This window comes from Erpetoichthys calabaricus, chromosome 4, assembly GCF_900747795.2.
Source record: "Erpetoichthys calabaricus chromosome 4, fErpCal1.3, whole genome shotgun sequence".
Taxonomy (NCBI): domain Eukaryota; kingdom Metazoa; phylum Chordata; class Cladistia; order Polypteriformes; family Polypteridae; genus Erpetoichthys; species Erpetoichthys calabaricus.
In genome coordinates, this window is record NC_041397.2 from 50,742,418 (window position 1) to 50,766,317 (window position 23,900).

A 23,900-nucleotide genomic window follows, 5' to 3' on the forward strand; every position below is an offset into this window, starting at 1 on the left:
TGCCGTTTTGAGAGGCGCGTCGTTGTATGTGCAGGATTTGGGACGTGCTATTCTGGAGCTGTAATCAATTTGCCTGTGCTGTGTGAGAAGCCCGTTGCAGTTTACGGCGTTCATTGTTTGTATTGAGCCTTGCCCATTTTTGTATGTCGGTTAGTCGACCGACATGTATTGTTTTTTTTCATGCGGGTTTGTGTGTTTGATCCTGTTACTCGAGCCGTATCGTTTTGTACCCGTGATCGTGAATTCATGACTTGTTTGTTCTTCAGCGTTAGAAATATGGATAAGTAATAAGGAGGATCGCAGTCACTGTTAATATGGAGCCTTTTCTGTGGTTGAACGGTTAATAGTGCATCAGTGTAATGAGATCGACCTATGCTGCATAATTTGAATGTGTTCAGATGACGTATGTTTAACACTAAAATTACCAGAGCCTACGAAAAAACTCGTAAATCCGTCCCACCTTAAATCGCGTCTTAAAGCCGTTTGCACATCTCCGCCAGAGTCTTTTGTCATCTAAATGTGATGATAAACAAAAGCTACTAGCAGCCAGCTATTCCATCCCCCCACCGACTTAGAATGAACTCCTAGCTCATGCCTTGCCTTGATTTGATTATTTGGGATTGAAGTGGAGTTTTACAGTGGAAATAATTCGAGCGTTATTTGGAATACACGCATTTCATGTGTGTTCCGTTTCTACAGTATAGTAGGCTGTGCAAACACATTTTTAAAACAGAAACGTTTTTCATATTCTAATAGTAAATGACAAAATGTAGGCATAAACTATATAACGTATGAAGCCTGAAGTCCATATATCAAAGAAACACTTTCACAAAAGGTACAAATAAGAGAACACGTGCGCTTTTCTTCAAAAATATAACTGCACAAAAAAAAAAGCCGCGTTAGCATGCCACATTGACACTCTTACTACTACTGCCGCGGTGGCGTAATGGTATCAGCTCCTGACTGGGAATCAGAGGGTGGCGAGTTCGATCCCGCACGGCTCCACTTCGAGAAGTAACCTGCTCTTATTCTTACAATTTTAGAATAACAACATAATTTCATTTCAGTCTGTAACAGCCGGTGTAACTTATGATACTGGTAAAGGTTAGCTTTTTTTTTTTTTTTTTTTTTTAATTCACTTTTCATTCTCGCAGTCGATGCATACTAACGCCCCCCCCCCCACCCCACCCCAAAAGGGTTCTGACACATAAACGCTGGCGAAGCTGCCTTCCTTCGTATCTCACCATCACTTGATTTTCTTTTTATTCAGTGTTATTGAGTGTTCCTGCCAGTCCACACATGTTGCTGTATGCTGTTTCTTTTGTACTCCAGGACATGCAGAGGAGAGAATGACTTCACATTATTTATGATGTTTTCACATAAAGACTGCAGAATACTCGTGACTGCATTCTCTTACCAATGCACTTTTTCCATCATCTTTGCCTGTAAGAAGCAATGTACTCACTTCTCTCTATGCTGTGGTTTCTATTACACACCTGAAAGAGACAATATATGTGAAAACTTCATCGCACTAATGCAATATTATTTGAAAACGAACAGCGTCAGATCAGGTGTGAAAATTTTATGTGAGATACTGGTAAAGGTTAGCTTTTTTTTTTTTTTTTAATTCACTTTTCATTCTCGCAGTCGATGCATACTAACGCCCCCACACCCCCCAAAGGGTTCTGACACATAAACGCTGGCGAAGCTGCCTTCTTCGTAGCTCACATAAAATTTTCACACCTGATCTGACGCTGTTCGTTTTCAAATAATATTGCATTAGTGCGATGAAGTTTTCACATATATTGTCTCTTTCAGGTGTGTAATAGAAACCACAGCATAGAGAGAAGTGAGTACATTGCTTCTTACAGGAAAAGGTGATGGAAAAAGTGCATTGGTACGAGAATGCAGTCACGAGTATTCTGCAGTCTTTATGTGAAAACAGCATAAATAATGTGAAGTCATTCTCTCCTCTGCATGTCCTGGAGTACAAAAGAAACAGCATACAGCAACATGTGTGGACTGGCAGGAACACTCAATAACACTGAATAAAAAGAAAATCAAGTGACGGTGAGATACGAAGGAAGGCAGCTTCGCCAGCGTTTATGTGTCAGAACCCTTTTGGGGTGGGGCGTTAGTATGCATCGACTGCGAGAATGAAAAGTGAATTAAAAAAAAAAAAAAAAAAAAAAAAAAGCTAACCTTTACCAGTATCATAAGTTACACCGGCTGTTACAGACTGAAATGAAATTTATGTTGTTATTCTAAAATTGTAAGAATAAGAGCAGGTTACTTCTCGAAGTGGAGCCGTGCGGGATCGAACTCGCCACCCTCTGATTCCCAGTCAGGAGCTGATACCATTACGCCACCGCGGCAGTAGTAGTAAGAGTGTCAATGTGGCATGCTAACGCGGCTTTTTTTTTTGTGCAGTTATATTTTTGAAGAAAAGCGCACGTGTTCTCTTATTTGTACCTTTTGTGAAAGTGTTTCTTTGATATATGGACTTCAGGCTTCATACGTTATATAGTTTATGCCTACATTTTGTCATTTACTATTAGAATATGAAAAACGTTTCTGTTTTAAAAATGTGTTTGCACAGCCTACTATACTGTAGAAACGGAACACACATGAAATGCGTGTATTCCAAATAACGCTCGAATTATTTCCACTGTAAAACTCCACTTCAATCCCAAATAATCAAATCAAGGCAAGGCATGAGCTAGGAGTTCATTCTAAGTCGGTGGGGGGATGGAATAGCTGGCTGCTAGTAGCTTTTGTTTATCATCACATTTAGATGACAAAAGACTCTGGCGGAGATGTGCAAACGGCTTTAAGACGCGATTTAAGGTGGGACGGATTTACGAGTTTTTTCGTAGGCTCTGGTAATTCTAGTGTTAATACGGACGGTTCGTTCAGTAATGGGGCTTTGTGTCTCATTTCTTATTTATGTCAGTGTGGTCGTGGGTCCGAATCCTCCTTTTTGTGTATGTTTCGTGTGCTATGTCCGTAGTCTGTCCCGTTTCGTGTCCAATGGGTTTGTGTGGCGCTCGCGTCTGACTTCTTTTTTTTTTTTGTGTGCTAGGGGGCGTTGCCTCACTTTATTTTATCTCTGTTAGTGGAGGGGGTGTTTGTGTGTCGTGGGTCTCAATTCTCTTGTTTGTGTGTGTTCCGTTTCGTGTGCCATGGGCTTCATGCCCATGGTGTTCGGCGCCGGCGTCTGACTCCTTTTTTCTGTGTGCTATGGGCGCCTCATTTCTTATTTTACGTTGCTTTGCATCCGGTTTCCGTTGCTTGGAAGGGGGGTTTTGTGGGGGCGCCTGCGCAGTACGTCTTTTGCGACCACGGCCCATGGCCGGATGTCCCTGCGTCCATCTGGTTTACCATTTTCGGTTAGTAATATGGATTAACTTGACTCAGGCCCCTTAGTTGTCTCTTTTTATAATTAGCAGCCAAACAATAACGAGAAACAAAACGAGCTGCCACATGACCAGCTCACCTGTGCCCATCACACAATATCTGAAAATAAAGAAAAGTGAAGGTCTCGGTAAGGTTGATCTCTGAGGTTACCAAAACATTTTGATGAACAGAAAATCAACAGTTTTGGAAATGTCTGCTGTGGCAGAATGAGAGCAGCAACAGGCCACGGAATTAAATAATGGGCTTAATTAACAGCAAGAATAAGCTTCTCATTAATGGATTGGTTGGAGTGAAATTGGTTGGAGTTTGAAATCCCAGTTTAGCTGCTCATCTGTTGGCTCGTTTCACATCTCATTTCTGTTTGGCTGCCATTTCATGAAGAAGCGAATCAATTCAGAGGACTGAATCCTTAAAAACAGGGCTATTAAAATGAAGGGAAATGGAGTTAATTAGCAGTGAAAATTGGTCACTAAAGAAGATGGTTAGAATGAAAACCTGCAGCCACTGCGGTCCTCCAGGCCTGGAGTTTGACACCCCTGCTTTAGAGAATTGGGGGTTTACTGGCTTATATAGAAGACAAACTATTTTAATCAAATCCCTAGTTTACAAAAGGCTCAAATGTTGATTTAAATAAGAGTAATTATTCAAATGGGCCCTGCACTCATAGCAACCAGTAGCAGGACTGTCGCAATCCGTGTTTTGTTTTGTTAAATCTTTTGTTTCATTTTATATACAGTGGAACCTCGATTCACGACCATAATTCGTTCCAAAACTCTGGTCGTAAACCGAGTTGGTCATGAACCAAAGCAATTTCTCCCATAGGATTGTATATAAATACAATTAATCCGTTCCAGACCGTACGAACTGTATGTAAATATATATATTTTTTAGTTTTTAAGCACAAATATAGTTAATTATACCATAGAATGCACAGCGTAATGGTAAACTAAATGTAAAAACATTGAATAACACTGAGAAAACCTTGAACAACAGAGAAAACTAACACTGCAACAGTTTGCGCTATAGTGCTAGGAACCGCTCGCTAAAAACACTTTTTTTAATGAGTTTTAAGCACAGGGGAAAATGAACATTTGAAAAATCCGTAATTTAATAAACCACCAAGAAAAGTAACATTGCAACAATGCAGGCTACGAACCGATCACTGTAAACAGAACTGAAAACAAAAACAAGCCTTCTCTACCTTATGCGTCCCTCGCTCGCTCTCTCCCCCGCCTGTGTGTGTGTGTGTCTCTCTTTTGTGAGCCTGGAGCGCCTGTGTGTGTTGTCACGCTTGGGTCAAAGATTTGCACAGAGACACAGGAGGTTGTAGAAAAAAAGGAACTTTATTCAAAGCACTGCAAACAAACATTTGTCTCTTTTCAACAGTTTAAACGTGCTCCATGACAAGTCAGAGATGACAGCTCCGGCAGGAGCAGAGCATTGTCTGAGAGAGAAAGAAGGAGTAGCAAGCAACCAATTTAACAAACTGAAAGAAGCCCGTGCAGGCTTTTTAAGAAGGCGGAGCACCGTGCAAGAGGCATATTACGCGACAATGCCGGCCAGAAGGGAAAGGAGGAATGTGAAGGTAGCCTGTCCATGTTTCTTAGGGGTTTTCCCAGGGGCGTCTGTATTCTCTGGGGGTGCGATCAGCTTCGCAGCTCACAGTGTGTCTCTCTAGAGCACTCCTGTGTGTGTGCGTGGCTCTCTGTCTCATGCTGCCTGTGTGTGTGCCTCTGTCTCTCGTGCTGCCTCTGTGTGTGTGTGTGTGTGTGTGTGTGTGTGTGTGTCACGCTCTCTCGCTCGCTGCACAGGAAATGCACAGGGAGAGACTGAACATGAACAAACCGAAAGGGAACCTGGCTTGCTCGTATACCGAGTGTGTGGTCGTGAACCGATGCAAAAGTTTGGCGAACTTTTTGGTCGTAAACCGAGTTGTACGTGTACCGAGACGTTCGTGAACCGAGGTTCCACTGTATATAATATATGGTTATATTCTTGAATAAAAGCACACGATTATTTGATATTTGGACTAAAGTCTTCATACACTTTACGTCATAATTAGTATAACATGGAAAATGTTTCTGTTTTAGGTATGTGTTCAGCATTTCTTGCCTTGCATTTCGTGTCATCCTACAATTACATAGATCTTTGTAGACACGGAATACACATGAAATGTATGTATTCCAAATAATGATATGTTATTTACCCTATATAACTCCAGACACCTCACACCACAATAAACAGACTTGAGCTTGGAGAACTTTTTGCAGCAGCCCCACTGCAGTGGTGGTTTGGTGGGATAGCAGGCTCCTTGCTGCTTGTGCTGATCAACACATTTACAAAACAAAGAGGTGTTAAGGAATTTAAGGCGGCCTGGGATTACAAGTTTTTTCGTAGGCTTCAGGGATTATAGTATTAAAAAAACAAAAAACAAAATACACAGAACAGCTCCCTCCAATATTTCACTCCATATTTGAAACATCCTTGGATTTAAAGCAAGTGCCAAGCCTATGGAAACAGGGAACTGTTATTCAATTGGCAAAAACTCCACACCCCAAAGCATTAAGTGACTTTAGACCAATGGTATTAATTTCTCAAATCACAATATCCTTTGAGAAGTTAATTATGAAACTTAACAAAGCTGAGGCTCATCTGGACCCTTATCAATTTGCATACAGAGCAAAAAGGGGCGTGGAGGACACCACAGCAACACTTTTGAATACATTGTACTTGGAAGGATCAAAAAACCATGCAAGATTTCTGTTTATAGACTTTTTGTCAAATTTTAACATGATCCAAACCCACATTTTTGTTGAGAAACTGATTGATCAGTTCTGTTGGACCCTAACTTGGTGGGGTGGATTCTGGACTTTTTAAACAGAACACAGAGCCAGTGTTAATGGCCGTTTCTGTGGGTACTCCGCAAGGATGCTGCCTATCTGATGGACTGCAGGAGATTACACAAGGACAGACATCCTGAAATTTGCAGATGACTCTGTTATTGTAAGTTTTCTACAAGATAAGGAAGACAGCCATGGACCTATTTTCAATGAATTTGTACAATGGTGTGATCGCTTTCATTTATGACTTAATATAGACAAAAGACATGGTTGCAGATTTCAGGTGCTCTCCACCATCCACTGTCTCAAGTTTAAAGGGGAGACAGTGGAGATAGCAGAGCATTACAAATATCTGGGAACAATCATTGATAACAAAATAAACTTTGATCTTAACACAGAGCAAATCTGTAAAAAAAAAAAAAAAAAAAAGGGCAATCATAACTTTTCTTTCTTTGGAAACTCATTTGCGAATATAAATCATCTTAACAACATTATAAAAATTTGCAATAAAATTATTGGTTCACAGCAGACATCTATCACTGAAATGTACTGCAAACAGGTTAGAAAGAAAACCAAATAAATACTCTCAGACAGTAGCCATCTTACTTTCTCTAAATTCCAGCAGGCTGCAGATTTAGGTTTCCAAAGGTAAAGAGTAACAGATTTAAGAACTCTTTTAATCCTAGAGCTATACGCATTTTAAATTCTGTTACTTGTAGGGATGATGCTAAATGTTAAATTCTGCATTATTATTTTGTAAACTGTTGAAAGTAATTATTCTTTTTTGTGTTGATTTTGAGTGTGTGTTTATGCAATAATAATGGTTGTCAAATGTGTCTTTATTGTATCTATTGGATCTCTAACAATGTCTTCTGATTTTGTACTTTACTGCTGCAGACAAATTTCCCACTGGGTTAATAAAGTCTACCTAAACCTAAAATACTGTATTATCAGTGTACTTATCCAGAGATTATTTTGCCAGTGATGGGTGCAAAACAGAAGACCTGCAAGTCAGCTGAAAGAACGTTACAATAATAAATTAACTACTTAAATATTTCTTCTATTAACAGTTTACACACGTGACATTTCATAATAACCAAAAAAATATAAAAGTAAATACAGGTAGTCCCTGGCTTACGGACGAGATGGGGACTGTAGGTTTATTAAGTTGAATTTGTATGTACTGTAAGTCGGAACAGGTACATTATTTTAATAAATGCTATTGTTGACCGACTGTAACCAAGTATTCTGCCAATGAATGATCGAGTTTCACCTCTCTCTGACCTTTTTATTATTTCTACTTTATTTTCCATGGTGATGGTTTTTCTCTTTTTACTGTATCACCAGCACTTGTATCAGATTTGTGTTTCAGAGACATTGTTGAAGGGTAAAGACAAAAGGTTAAGATTAGCCCTTTGCACAGCACTGTACATGCTATCACAGCAGGAAGGCACCCCACGACTGGTGTACTGAACGAGAGGCAACTTCCTGCTATGTACGTAACAGTAGAAGCAGGCTTGCTATTGAAAATGAGTGGGGGCAGCGAGAAGCGGTTCACCACCCGCCCACCACACAGTCACCTCCACTTGCATACAGTATGCTGCCTGCAGCGTAAGCCCACCAAGAGCGAACAGGGTGCAGCCAAATGTGGGTAGTGAATCGCCCACCACCTCCCCCATTCAACTGGCACCACCCGAGGCACAGTACAATGCTGCCCCCTGCCGCCCCATTCACCCTCAATGGCCTCCGTTCAGCCACAACCGGGTCACCGCTTGCAGCACCACCAACTGCCCACCGAGAACGAACAGTGGCAGCCATTCGAGGGACACTTCAAGGCTGTGTGGTGGACGGCCAAAGAAACACCTCCCACTGCCCCATCCAGCCTCCGTCCAGTCAGGAGCAGTAGCTGCGGCGGCGTGGTGGGTGTACAGCAAACCGCCCCCCTCCGCCCCATCAAGCCTCTGTCCTGCACACAAGCACTTGCAGCGCACCCAGCCGCCCATTGAGAATGAATAAACCGGAGCCATCCAAGGGACACTACACTGCACAAGCAGCAAAACTGCCCCCCTCCAGCCACTGCTTGCAGTGTCCCCAGGCCGGAAATGACGGAGCGGCAGTTACTGAGGAGCCTGCTTCGCGTCCCCCAGACAAATGAAGGAGCAGCTGTGGCCCCGTTCACAAGTCATATGTCGGATGTCCGTAACTCAGGGACTACCTGTATTTACTTTAAAATATCAACTAGGTTACAGCAAGCTATGAACGCCATATTTCTCTAAGGCAAGGGGACTGACCACAATTTATACTCTCCATGCAGGTGAGGCAGTATTTCTTGATGTAACACTTTACAATTTTTCCTGTTTCTTTCAAGTTAAAACAATTAGTATGCACAAGCTTTTCATATTCTTATCTTCCTCCCTCCCTTTTGGTCTCTCCCATTTTGAGACTTTTCCTACTTTCTCCCCTCTCGTGTGGTATTCACCTGTCTGTCCTAATATCACTGAACTTATTCTTCATTCCAGTGCTATTGTGGCAGAAATCGAAATCTTAAAGAAAGAAACTTATTCTCCATCTTTTGAGTCAGTAATCAGGCAGGTGAAAATATTGTCCATCTGCGTCATTTAATACTTTTCAGCCAATGCTTGAATAAGGAGCATTTTTCTACACCATTAGCAGAATTGCTGGAGAAACAAAGGATTGAGGTTCATTATATACACTATTGAATTTACATACAGTGTCAATTAATGCATGCATTTTCTCTGGTTGGTTCATTGGTTTACACTCAAATGATCTATATAAAAGTATTTATTATTATTTTCTTATTCTTCTTATACATTTTGGGTTGAGCCACCATCCTTGAAATTTCTGTGCATGTAACAACTGTCCATTCCGGTTGTTCATATCTGCCGATTTCTTAAGCATCTTTTAGTCATCATTCAGTACATTTTGTTGTTCACTTGAACTTTATCTGGTTTCCTGGTGTGCCTAAACAGGTTTCTCACATCTATTAACCCTTTATGCTATTTCTTTAAGACAAATACTATATTTAATATACTAAGCATATCAAAACACTTTATCCTAAATGACTATGTGAACCCCAAGTCCAATTCTTCTTCCACACTATCAACTGCTTCACAAAACTTCTATTAATGCCTAAATGTCTAACAGGTCAAATGTCATTTATTGGTCTTTATCATGAACTATACCAATCTGTAACTTTAGTCTGTTTCATTTACTGCTGCCTAAAGACTGGTAAATAGCTGTGCTGAAGAAAACGTCTTGACCCTTGTGTTTACTCTCTGACCTTTTCCAGTAAGTAGGTGGAGTGGTGGCTCTGAGGCTAGGGATTTGCACTGGCAATTGGAGAGTTGCCGGTTCGAATCCCGTAAACGCCAAAAGTGACTCTTTGTTGGGCACTTGAGCAAGGCCCTTAACCTGCAATTGCTCCATCCTAGGTATGACGTTAATCTGCATCCAGCCCTGCATGTAGGCCCTCCAACCTGCAGGGAAAAGCTGGGCGTTGATGGTAGAATTGGCACTCCAGCCACCATAAAAAACCTCGCACTGTTCCATTCCACCTGAACTAGTGTGGTGCTAAGGCATCACTTATCACATGGCTGCACTCGGGTCCTAATCTGGGATCCTGAGTTGGTTTGTCATGTGGTGGGTGCGGCAATGTGCTGTATCAGCGCCTGCTCCTAACCTCTCTCTCTCTTATCCAGTAATAACATTTGTTTGGATAAAACACTTTAAAGCACAGTTTGATACTAAAATGTAACACTTTTTTTTTGAGTACAAACTCAATCTTCATGACAAGTGCTCCATTTTTTCCTATAAGAGTCCAATTTTTCATGCATTGCCTCCAATGGGGACAAACCCCCACCTTACTTTTTTCAATGCTCATGAAACTCCATTCATTTTAACTCACTTTTTCAACCCCTACACTTAATGAAATAACATGCTTTGTCCCATTTTGGAACAATAAAAATATCTGGTCAGCCTAAGTAAAAGAGCTCTTCAGAATTATGAACAACCACTCCTGTACTTCAGAGTGTTGACCACAACGTAACCCTAAAATGACTGAAAAATTAAGCAGGACTAACAGGAATTTCTTTCCGTCTTTCTCTCCTCTGGTATTTCTTAATGCCCCATAATTGGCTCTTCTTTATTATATATACAGTACATGCTACCTTGATTTCATTTTATATCTCCACACTGACAATACCAAACATTAAGTCATTTTGGATGCACATCTACCATGAAAAAAAACTTTCACATGCCTACATCATTTTCCAAGCAATGCTCTGCACAAATGCTGTTGGCACATTTACAATCCGAGTAACCCTCAGGTCTAACGCTTACGTGAGAAGTGTCTATACAGCTGCCCAAGTAATGCTCGGGACTAAGGGCCAGTTTATACTTCATGCTCAGAACATGTACTCACATGCATCATGGCTGCCACGCATTCCTAGCATTCATTTGATGCGTCCTCTGAGCACATCCTCAGAAATTAACGCGACACATTTGCGAGTTGCAATACCAGCAAAAAGTCGGGGGGGTGAAGTGTGATCAAGTTGGAACTTGACATCACAGCCTCTATTTACTATCTACATGTGACAAAAAGCCACTTTGTGGATTCTACAAGATCGATGTGTATGCTTCTATGTTTGATGAATGGTTCGATGTGGTGAAGCAAAACGCTGACATACAATTGGCATTCATGGTGCTTTCATATTCAAGCGTCGCATATACCACAATGAAATTACACAATACATTTTAAAAGTATCACATACCATCTTCTGTGTACCTTCACAACAGCATCAGAATGCATGGCAGTGTATTTGAGCCACAGAGAAAAAAATTAAGGACACAGTGAAAAGGACTATTTTGTGATTAAAGTGAAAATTTCGCCTTTAATCTCGAAATGTACACTTTACCCTCATACTTTATTTTATCATTACATCGTAAACGTCATCCTAAAACCAACCCAGCTGTTAATCGCTACATGTTTCTGGGGCTTTCTCCTGAACTGACAGCAGCAATTGCCACACAGAACACATTAAATTTATGATATTTCATCTCTCTGCACATTTAGAATCCTTAGATTTATACTTGGTATCACTGTCATGATGAAATGCATTAAAGTATGTATGTTACATTTTACAGATAAGTCGTTAACTTCATTTAAATAATGAACACTGTTAATTACACAGGCACAGTGACAGAGGGGGTAGCGTTGCTGCCTCGCAGGGAGTCACGTCCCTGGTGTTCCCTGCCTGGAATTTGCATGTTTTCCTGGTGTGCTACGGTTCCTTCCAAAGACATGAAGGTTTGGGGATTTGGTGACGCTAAAATGACGCTAGTGTAAGTGTATGCCCGAGTACACCTTGCGATGAGCTGATGCCCTGTCCAGGAATTGTTTCCGTCTCGTGTCCAATGCTTGTTAGAATGGGTGCATCCCTGGGTTGATGGATGTAATCATTAAACGTCCTTTTCAAAGATATTGTAGCAAAGGAATCCATGGAATTTAATGGATGTTTCAGGCAATTCAGAACACAGCAAAGCTACATGTTTTCTCACTGTGATGATATCTCGCACTGCAACCTGGTAAAAACAGTACAACGCTTGCGGAGCACACATCGTGTGAAGTACAAAGTGGCGCAGGGAAACGGGAAATTTTTAATTGACATTCAATGTACTAACCACCACATTACAAAATATATTTAATGATGAAATGTGTTGTACAGGATATGCCATTAATGATGGTAATCAATATTCATTCAATAATCAATTTTATGTTTTGAAGAAAACATCATGAAGGTTTTGACCATTTCTCTGTACACATTCTGACAGCCTGTTGTGGAAATTCTGTAATGCTCGATGTAACACGTCAAGAGGAATGCCAGTGATGGTTGAAGGATGTGTGCAGTACACTTGGCTTTTAAGATGTCCCCACAGAAAAAAAATCACAAACAGTGAGATCTGGGGATCTCGGAGGCCATGGAATGTCACGTTGTGTGAAATGATGCGCCTTCCAAACAATCGTCAAATAGCTACCATTGACTGTCGGGCAGTATGCGAAGTGGCTCCACCTGGGGACTTCGTTTTAAGGCTGAACTCGTTTCTTCGAAATTACGCACCTATGTTGTAATCGCATGAACAGACAGGACACAATCATGACGTCCTAACTGATAATGACACCGAAATTCCCTTTGCACAACAGTCACACTATCACCCTTCTTATAAAAGGCTTTCACAGTGAACACTTGTTGCGCACCATTCCACTGCTTTATTCTAACTAATGGCAAGGGGTTCTAAACGAAGTCGCATTGGTCCCAAACAACTGCTGACACCCCAGGGTTGCCAACACATACTTCCAAAATTTCCCGTTTCCCTGCGCCACCCTGTATAAACCTGGCCTAACGCTTTTAGTATTGTTTTTGCAGACTGAGTGACACTTGGGTTTAGGAGGTTAATAATGAAGCATCATTCTTATCATTTTTTGAAATGGCAGATTAGTTTTTTTTTATATAAAAATATGCCCTTGACTGATCTACTTGCCATCATTCAGAAATAATATTTATGTTGAAAAATGGTTACAGTGGACACAATGCTCAGAAAATTGTTTTATTTTTAAAAGGACACATTTGGTCTTTGTAAGTAATTTAATAATTTGACATTTTGTGTATGATCTGCTTTTTGAAGTTACAGACTGAGTGACACTTGGGATTAGGAGGTTAATAATGAAGCATCATTCTTATCATTTTTTGAAATGGCAGATTAGTTATTTATATAAAAATATGCCCTTGACTTATCTACTTGCCATCATTCAGAAATAGTATTTATGTTGAAAAATGGTTACAGTGGACACAATGCTCAGAAAATTGTTTTATTTTTAAAAGGACACATTTTGTCTTTGTAAGTAATTTAATAATTTGACATTTTGTGTATGATCTGCTTTTTGAAGTTAGTACAAAATTTTGAAGTTTTTCAGAACTACAAGCCAGCCAGTATTGTAACATCTTATTTAAAATGTCACAGGAGGATCTCTAGTATTTGCAGGCCAGGTATCCTAATTTGCATCACAGGTAAATAAAAAAAAAAAAATTAAAATGCTTGCATTTTTTTCTGATGTAGCAAGAACATTTAAAATAGGAGTATTTTATTATGTAGATTAATTTTCTAAAAAGATTTTAATTAGGTACCTCAAGCAAGAATAATCATGAAACAGAAAGAGGCAGAAACTCAAGAGAACAATATACAGATGAGTGCTGAACTGGATTAAATACTGAAAACAATAGGTTATGGAATGAATACCTTTTTCTCAATTACCGGAAATTAAAAGTCAGGTCCCTCAGGTCTCAGTGTGAGATTTGAGACTCCTTTTTAAATCTATGTAAATGATTTAGATAAAAATGTACTAATCAGGTTGTTGAGCTTTGCAAATTACATTTTAAGTGGATTATGAAATGCCCTAGAGTCAACAAGATCCTACAGATGTACCTGGACAATATTCATGTTGAATGAGTATACAGTATAGCTAAAAAAATGTAATTTGGTTTAATGTAATTGATTGGCATTCGCATTGCCACATGATATATTTCCACTTCGAGCTCTGACACATGCAATTCACCAAGGGGGAAAGCTCTGATGATCGTGTTCAATTCGCCAATGAGAAATATTGTTCTAGGGCGTCTCTGGTTAGAGTATATTTATAGAGAACAGCTTTCACTCATGCTTTGGCATGGATAGGGATTTTAGAACAGTGGGAACCAAAGTCCACAGTAACACTCAAAAATGCTCATTACCCTTAAAAGCAGCGATTACTGCAAATGCTCCTTACATTTGTTTTTCACATTGGGCTGAAGATTTGGCGTACAATAAAAATATCTGCAGCTACAGTTCCTTCATATATATTTCCCCTCTATTTGATATGATTGTTCAATTCATGGGTTTGATGATTTATAAAATGATTTTGCCTTACTCTTGATGGGCTTAACCATTCAATCATGTACCGCCTGCAGTGTTATGTGCTCCTTGACACAGTACTCAGCACATGTCTCTCTTATGGTGAAAAGGAGTTTTGATTTTGAAACAGAGAGGAGTTTTGGTTGTTGTTTTAGGAGTGAAAGAGCTCATTACCTAGTAAATCAGAAAGATCATGGCAATAAAAATATTTCCAGATTCCTGCTATGAATTTACACACCTCTGCTCTCTTATAAATTTTATAAGCGATTTCCTGATGAACTAGATGGCTGAGCAGAGGTCACTCCTTTTGCAGCTGTGACTCACCTTGTTGACTAGCAATACATGCTCTACCTCATCTTATCAGCTTCACTACAGGAAATGCCCTGCAATGGAAGGGTCATTCTACTCATTTTCTAGTGGAAATGCAACAGCTCATATGCAGTGCTGAGCCACCTTGACATGTAGGAGTTTGTATGACTCAGAACTGTTGTTTGATCTTAAGCCAAAAAAAAAAAGAAGAATTACTAAAGTTAGGAACTATTTTCCTGAAGCTCTGTGATTTGATTTTTTTTAACCAAAGGAATATGATCTAATCTAATTTCACCCACAAATAATGTTTTTTTCTCTCTTAGTTTTCATATGTTGTTTGTAATAAGAAAGAAAAATGTAATCTTAAGGTTTTATAAAGAACTGTGATTGCAAAATTCCTGACACAATATCAAAATATCAATGAAAAAAAAAACTTGCTTTACTCATATTGTATAATTCATATGTCAGATATCTAGGTGCACATTCACAACTAGCAATGAGTGAACCCTGTTGAATTCTCTTCGCCCCAAGTTCATCAAAATCACAGAAATGTTCAGGAATTTTGCTGAACTCTGTGAAATATTATTAAGTCAATCCTCGTAGTTAGTTTTCAGTGGATTATAATGGTACTGGGTCTATTAAGTGTCCCTGATGGCTAAGGCAATGTCCACTAATTATGCTGGACCAATCACTGTAGCGAAAAATGTGACCTAAGGTGTGAGGTAGCAGTGCTAAACACTGCACCTCCGGGCCTCCCTGTGATAAAATTAATAGAATTAAATATCAAAACAGTAATATTTCTTGCAGACAGTGGCAAACAGGAAGCATATTTCACTAAGGCTTGCCCCCTACAGATTCAATAGCATGTACTCTCTTGAACTGAAAAGTAAAGTTTGTTTTTCCTTTTTTTCCTTGATGCTTTTGCTGTTTCGCTGCCACTGCTATCAGTTAAGCACGAAAGTGTGTGGATTCTTTACTTCATCCTGTTCGTAACATCTGGAAAACACTCTAAATAATATTATTAAAGGGGTAGGCTCACATATTACATACAGGTCACATGCAAGTCTATACAAAAAAAGACATTGTCTTTAAAGGATAACTTAATTTTTTTCAAGTTATTTCGTCACAATCATCTTTATATATAATCTTCATTTGGATCTTGATCTTTGTTTGTCCGCGAATTCATGTTCCCCTGACACTGCCTTGTGTGGTGTTCCTGCTGTGTTCAGTAGAGGGCAGTAGTGATGAAGGAGGAGAGGAAGTGAGGGGGAGGATCTTTGGATGAGGTTGGAGTGTGGTGATTAAAGAGGACTGAACTAAAGGAGACTATGTGCGGTTTGTACTGGCTGAATACACAACACCTTGGTTGTTACTTTTGTTTACAAACATTGTCGATACCACTCTGTGTGTTTAGATCTGGCGTCGACACCATGCTTTGTGTTTAGATCTGGCGTCGACACCTGCTTCGCTGTCGAGACTGTGGTTTTTTGTGTTTCTATCAACCATCGTTGGCAGCACTTCGTCCAAATCGAATGTTCACCCACTTCTTGGAGTCGGCAGTCAGAGTATATAAGTCGGACACACTTCTGTGATTTTCCATCAGTCAGCGTTTGGAGTTCAAGAAAGAAGCATTGCTTCTTCCTTACTCTTTGGATTGCCACAAAGCAACCTGCGAGATTGGAGAAAGTTTGAGAAGAGATCGTGAGAGGAAACGACAGTGTCATGAAAACGAGACGGACTGTGAACGGAAAGCAGCAGAAATGCTCCTCCACCACCACATAATTACTATTCGGACTGTGATTCCGAGTAGGCCGTTCCTATCGAATCAATGTCCAAGGGTTTTGTTTTGTAATTATGTTTCCCTTATAAAAAAATCATAATGCTATGCGACAAAGGGCCCAGTTCACGACTGGCAGCCGCGTTTAAACAGGGAGCCCTTCACAGACAACTTTAACACGCGTAACGTAGTTGGGCGCACATGGCTAGTGATATATATTAGTTTGTCACATGAACCTGCATTCTAAAGTGAAGCACACATTATTGTACAAATTTTAAGAAATAACTAACTCTCTCTATCTTTTTATAATGGAGATGAAGTATACCAGAGTCCCATTATAAAGAAAAGTCTGAAAACATAACATATGTCTGCTTTGAAGTAGCAAAGATTTCGATTTAAAGAAATGTGCCTTCTGCATTTCTGTGGCATGCTTGTGACACAAAAAGTAAACTGGAAATAATACATTTTATCAGAGATTCTCTGTCATTATTTTCTCTAGGTAAAGATACGTTTGTTGCTGGTTTGTCTGCTTAGGTAATTATCTCATCCAAAATTAGCTGTTGTAGCTCTGCGATGTCACACTGACCCTGTAATGCATCATGGGCACTGGAGGAAGGGTAAAAAAAAAGTTGGTCTAAGCCAAAAAGGGAAAATGTTTGGCGCACATTATCACCAGTGAACACAGTATATTCACTGTGAAAAACGCTTTGTTGACTTTCACTGATCAACACTACTCACAATGTCCCAAAAACATATATGTTGGCTCCTAAGGAAAAATAATAATAATAATAAAATCCAAAACTAAAAACCAAAGCAGTGAAAACATAGATGGAAGCAGTTAACAATGGAAGAGACTAAAGGCCAAGGCAAGACAAACATATTCACACAAACAATCCTTGTTCATTTAATGCTAAAGCAAGAAGCTGGGGGTAATTCTGGACAAAAATAAAACAAAATTGCGCACAAAATGCATCTGGAATTAACAGTAGAAATGTAGATGATAAACAAAATTTACTGACTAACATATACCATTTTTAAGAATGGTGGGCAGATTTCAAATATTTAACTTATATGTGCACTCTTTTTTCATTTAACTAGAATACTCATTCTCAATGAATGCCATCATTACTTTGTTTTGAAGCAAATTCTCTTGCAGAAAATTATTTTCGCTCCATAAAACGTACTTTTTTTCCCCAAAAGTGGGTGGAAATGTCTGTGCGTCTTATGGAGCAAATATTGCGTCACAGACCGTGATGTGTATTACCTGAGTTGTCAGCGGTAGCGACAGCTGTTAGAAGAGGAAGTGGTAGGCCCACGAGAAACCCCTGGGGACGCTTAAATGTCCCACTTTACTGCTGAATCTCAGGGCATCTGGTCAGTTGCTGTCCGCCTCTGCCCATCACCCAGGATCTGGGAGAGTGCAGAGAGCCGCCTGACACTCCCAGCTACAACTACTTGACCTGGGTAGGCGATCTTTCCAAAAAAAAAAAAAATCATATCACAAACCTTTTAACAAAAAAAAATCACGATCCACAATCTGAATTACAATCTGTCTTTTCAATGTGGCATACACTAAGAGAATATTCAGACACAAACTCATCAAGACCTAAGTAACACTTTAATTTAAATATCAAACAAAGTTGAATTTAATTGTTCTCTCATTCGCTAGTTAAGCGGAGTTAAGGAACACGCCTGAAGCTGTCGAGTGAGTGAGGAAGGCCCCTCCCCTCATCCCGGATTCGCGCAAATAAATCGGTTCCGCAAGCGAACTATGATACATAGCAAAATGAGAGAAGTCGCAAAATTAACCGGAATGTTCAAGCAAGTTACAGAAAAAAACCCGATCTAAATCTGTTAAGTAGTTCTCTTGTGAAAAGCAGACAGACACACAGACATTGGATTTTATATATTACTAGACAGTAACGGCGCACTGCACGAATATACTTGACTTGAGCATTCCTTGTTTTCCTACTCTTTCTCTGTATGTTTAGCATTCGTTTGCTCAGAGGTTGATGTGCTTGCTGGGCAGCCTGCTTCTTCTCTTCTTTTGTCGGCATATTTTCGTGTTAAAACTGATTAAGTCAGTGTTTGTGTTGTAATTACTTACTACTTTTTCCTTAATTTTTCAATCTGCCTCAAGAATGAATTAAGATTTAATGACAGTTGTGATGTACAGCCGGGTCCCATGCCCGGCAGGGACGCCCTTACTGCATCTGTTCCGGGGGAGCTACCATGGACAGCTCAATACCTCCCCCGGGACGCTTGGTGACAGCCTCCCTGGCGGACGATGATTCCCCAACCTGGCGCATGGCTGCATGGGAGATGGAGTCTTCCACAGCCTGGTTGGGGGCTCAGATGGCCACTAGGGGGAGCTGCATGGAGTCTGCAGCCCGGCTGGTCGAATCTTCAGCCCCACCCGGAAATGCAATTAGGACCAGGTGGTCAAGCACCTGGAACGCTTCCGGGTGGGGTATAAAAAGGGCCAGCCACCACCACTCAAGGAGCCAGGGTCGGGAGGAGGAGGACTACGCTTAAGGAGGAGTGGTGGGAGAGTAGAGAAGGAATTGTTGGTGTGGAAAAGAGTGCTTGTGGGACTGTGTATTGCCTGTGGGTCACGGGGAAGATGTGTGCCCACGGGTGAAGAAGAAAATAAAAGTCCTTGTGTTTTATATGTGCCTCTGTGTCCTTCTGTGCCGGGTCAGGCGCCTATATAGCGCCTTGTCTACACAGTGATGATGGTTCTTGATACCACTGTTGACTTTACATGGTTGAAATATTATTCTGCTATATTTTATTAAATATATTAGTACACCATTTGGTTCAGAATATTTTTTTCTTGTTTTCCTCCACTAAACCTAGGTGTGTCTTATGGTCAGGTGCGTATTATGGAGCAAAAAATACAGTACTTAGTAAATATGCCCCATCAGCTAAAGGGTAAGCAATTTTATTATATTTCTTAAGTAAACAACATGCTTCTGAATTATCCTTCACAGTTACGAACATAGAAAAATTAAGATCTAAACATTAATGGATAAACAAAAATAAATAAGTAAAAAGTTTGTATCTCATGTTGTTTTACCTCCTCACTAAGTTTGATTAATGCTCAGTTCCCTTCTGATTTCAGTGGAACATGATTAAGAAAGTTTCTGACCAATTCTAGCAGTTAGTTCTACTTGATTTCTATAGGAACAAAAGCTGTACAGACTTTGTCACACCCAATCGCCCCACCTCCTCTTATCCTGCTAAATCACGTGCTGTACAGTACAAAGATAAGGTTATAACTTAAGCTGGCAGCAAAAGGTACAACTTAAATAGAACTGCATAAAATAGAAGTCTGTCACATGGCACACTCTTGTACACAAACACAATGGGATAATTCAGTGTTTCTAATCCACCTAACAGCATTAAAACATGAGGAGAAACTCTCACTGGTAAACTGACAGCGTGTAAATTCCATAAAGAAACAAGTAAGACAGCCAAAGTCTGCAGCAGAACCGTGGCAGGCCCTTCAATGAGCCTTAGAACAAACTATTGTGCAAGTACCTTCGGAAACTGCAAGTAAATGAACCCAAGAGAACTGCTGGTGTGATCATACGAAAAATTGATTTTGTTTCTTCTTTTCTGTTTACTGCACTTTCTAAGATGTTCATTGATTAATGAAAACAATTTGTACCATTACTTAAATGTAATTTTAAGACCACAGAACTAAAAGGAAATACAGTCAAATTTTATCTTGAGAATTTTACATAACATGTATTTATTTTACATGGTGTGCAGAAAGTTTCCAATAAATTAAAAAAAGTATTAAAATACAAAAGTAGTGAAAACTGTGTGCAATTTGTTGTATAATATAGTTTAAGTTATGAAGTTTTAATTGATATTTTATTGGTCTGTTTCAAATAAATGAGTGGTATATGAACGGGTAATTGAAAATGCCTGCTCCTCAAAAAAGATTTACTCTTAGAGAACCCTTTATTTTTTACTCAGCTGTTCAGACTGTCTCTGAAAAATAGAAATTTGATGAAGCACTCAATTACAATCCCTAGATTTGGAATACATACAGCACAACACATTGTTTAACATCTGCTATACATGGTCTCCTTTGTCTTTGAAGGCAAAGGGGACTGTGTTCTGCATATGCTACCACTACCTACGCTTCTAAAATTATACAAACCACAGAAATAATGCACATGAAGGCAAGGAATGTACAAAATTATTTTCTTTACCTCTATGACTTCTGTAATCAGTGCACCAGCTCCTGTATAGTAGAACGGAAGGAGGAACACTGGCAGTAACAATAGGAAGACTAATGCTGCTAATCCCAGGATAAAATTGTGCCATACACCTGAAAGAAAAAAGAAAACTATTATTAAAAATAAAACACAACAATTATATGTGCTTTATGTCATCAAATTTCCTTTTCAGTACTAGTAACTACATGCTTCTGAATCAACTGCAAAATACTAAGAACATTTTCTGACAATTTCCTTAAGTCAGAATTTATTTAGCTGGTTAGAATGAGGCGGCACGGTGGCGCAGTGGGTAGCACTGCTGCCTCGCAGTTGGGAGACCTGGGGACCTGGGTTCGCTTCCCGGGTCCTCCATGCATGGAGTTTGCATGGGTTTCCTCCGGGTGCTCCGGTTTCCTCCCACAGTCCAAAGACATGCAGGTTAGGTGGATTGGCGATCCTAAATTGGCCCTAGTGTGTGCTTGGTGTGTGGGTGTGTTTGTGTGTGTCCTGCGGTGGGTTGGCACCCTGCCCGGGATTGGTTCCTGCCTTGTGCCCTGTGTTGGCTGGGATTGGCTCCACCAGACCCCCGTGACCCTGTGTTCGGATTCAGCGGGTTGGAAAATGGATGGATGGATGGTCAGAATGACAATGAACACTTAAGCACTGTACAATAAAAATGCATCAATTTAAACATAATGCAAAATTATTTGATAAAGTGGAGAATTCAGCACGGGTGCCTCAAAGCTTCAGCAGACTGGGTTTTAATTCTGGGCCTGGTCACTGTCTGTGTGGCATATACAGATTCACTCAATGTCCATTTTCCTCCCATATACCAAAAGTAAGCATCTTAGATTAGCAAGTAATTTGAAGCTGGCTTGGTGTCACCAAATGTGACTATGTGTCTGTTTGTAAATTAGGACATTTTTGTGTAGTAAGGCCCAGGATGGCACATGTTTTTTTTTTGGTCTTAAGTTATATTTTTCAATCACTCCTTCGGTTTCACCTACTCTTGTGAATTTCACCTAGGCTTCCTTGGTGTTTATCTAGGATCATCATTAACTCATCAGCACCCCATTTTTGTCCAAAATAATTTAACAACACAATGAAGGGTTAAAGCCTACTAAAAAGGTCACCTGCTTTTATATACAGTGTATAAGTATCACTTCATATAGAAAGTGACTGTCAAATATGCCCCAACCCTTTTAATTGTTTAACATTATTACATTACAGATGGTGTGTGCACATTTTCAAAACAGAATAAAGTACTATAGTTTCATTTTAGCAAGAGTTGAAAACATAAAAAGTTAAATATGTTTACTGCATGAATGATATTAGAAGTTCCTTATTGAAAACTGTCAGAATTACCAGAAGGTATGGTGATTACTACCACTCCATCAGAGCTCCAAAAACCTGGGTTCAATTCCTTGATTAGCCACCCTCTATGGAATTTGTTTCCCCAGGTTGTCTATGGGTATTTCAATTTCTTTGTAGATCACATACATTACAATTTTAGGTTAATTAATTTCTTCACATTGGTCCTGTATGAATGTGTCTGCCCCATTGTTGACTTTTGTTATTCAAAGCCTGTACTCTGTAAGTAATGCTATATGAAAAAAAAGTTGTATTAAAATAAAATAAATTTAATTGTGCGGAGTGTTGCTGGCTAGAATCCATCTTCATACAATGGATAAAGTGGGTTTGAAATTTCCATTATGATGATGTGAAATTGTAGTATTAAATTCTGATGATTAAGCAGTTTTTCAATAATACAAGGAAAACAGAAACCAACATTTGAAGGCCTCCAAGTTCATTTCACATATCTAATTTATACTCACAAAGCAAATTACTAGGAACACCTGTAAACCTGCTTACCCATGCAAGTATCTAATCAGACAATCATGTTGAGGCAGCGCAATGCATAAAATCATGCAGATACAGGTCAGAAGCTTCAGCTGATGTTCACATCAAACACATGAAATGTGATCTCAGTGATTTCGACTTTGGCATGATTGTTGGTGCTAGATGGGCTGGTTTCAGTATTTCTGTAACTGCTGATCTACTATTTTCACATAGAACCATCTCTAGAATTTACTCAGAATGGTGCAATACATAAACAAAATAAACAGGGAGCCACAATTCTACGGGCAAAATGTCTTGTTGATGAGAGAGGTCAGAGGAGAATGGCCAGGCTGGTTAGAGTGACAAAAAGTCTGTGGTAATTAGATAAGCACTCTGCACAACTATGGTGAGCAGAAAAGCATTTCAGAATGAACATGTCAAACCTTGAGGCACATGGGCTAGAACAGCAGAGGATCACGACAGGTTCTACTCCTGTCTGCCAAGAACAGAAAGCTGGGGCTGCAGTGGGCACAGGCTCACTACAACTGGACAGATGAAGGCTGAAAAAATGTATCCTGGTCTGAGGAATCTTTATTTCTGCTGCAGCAGACAAAAAAGTTTGTGTGAACAGCATGAATCCAAGTAGCAATCTTGCTTTGTGTCAACAGTCCAGATTATATATATATATATATATATATATATATATATATATATATATATATATATATAGAGAGATAGATAGATAGAGAGAGAGAGAGAGAGAGAGAGAGAGAGAGAGAGAGAGAGAGAGAGAGAGAGAGATATATATATATATATATATATATATATATATAGATAGATATATATAGAGATATATATATATATATATATATATATATATATATATATAGATATATATAGAGATATATATATATATATATATATATATATATATATAGATATATATATATATAGATATATATAGTTATATACAGGATCTGCAAGGAGGAATGGCAGAGGATCCCCAAATCCAGGTGTGAAAAACTTGTTGCATCTTTCCCAAGAAGACTCATGGCTGTATTAGCTCAAAAGGGTGCTTCTACTAAATACTGAGCAAAGGGTCTGAATACTTAGGACCATGTGATATTTCAGTTTTTCTTTTTTAATAAATCTGCAACAATTTCAAAAATTCTTTTTTTTGTCTGTCAATATGGGGTGCTGTGTGTACATTAATGAGGGAAAAAATTAATTTAAATGATTTTAGCAAATGACTGCAATATGACAAAGAGTGAAAAATTGAAGGGGGTCTGAATACTTTCCATACCCACTGTATGCATTTTACTTTTTTTGTATCTCTTTAGTAATATTTTAGTGTAAAAGGATAACCAGTATTTAAACCTTTTATGTTACTTTATAAAGTTACTTTACACAATGTTGAAAAATTAATAAGAAAGCTACATATTTTGGCAGCTGCTGCTTTAATTTTCAATGAAATGAAAAAAGCTCTCCAAGAGAAAACCTCAATGAAGAAGAAACAGTCTG

The 23,900-nt window shown here is 39.3% G+C and overlaps 1 protein-coding gene across 2 annotated transcripts in view; it reads right to left on the bottom strand.

Annotated features, from left to right (window-relative positions):
- The window catches only part of mbtps2 (membrane-bound transcription factor peptidase, site 2), a 101,642-nt gene that overhangs the window by 48,419 nt on the left and 29,323 nt on the right, over positions 1 to 23,900 (bottom strand). For both annotated transcript variants that reach the window (XR_007934829.1, XM_028799438.2), the window contains exon 6: positions 20,535 to 20,653. Coding sequence is in view for 1 of the 2 variants with exons in the window: in XM_028799438.2 (XP_028655271.1) it covers positions 20,535 to 20,653 (119 nt within the window). In the remaining variant the exon portion in view is untranslated. The remainder of the gene's footprint in view (positions 1 to 20,534; positions 20,654 to 23,900) is intronic.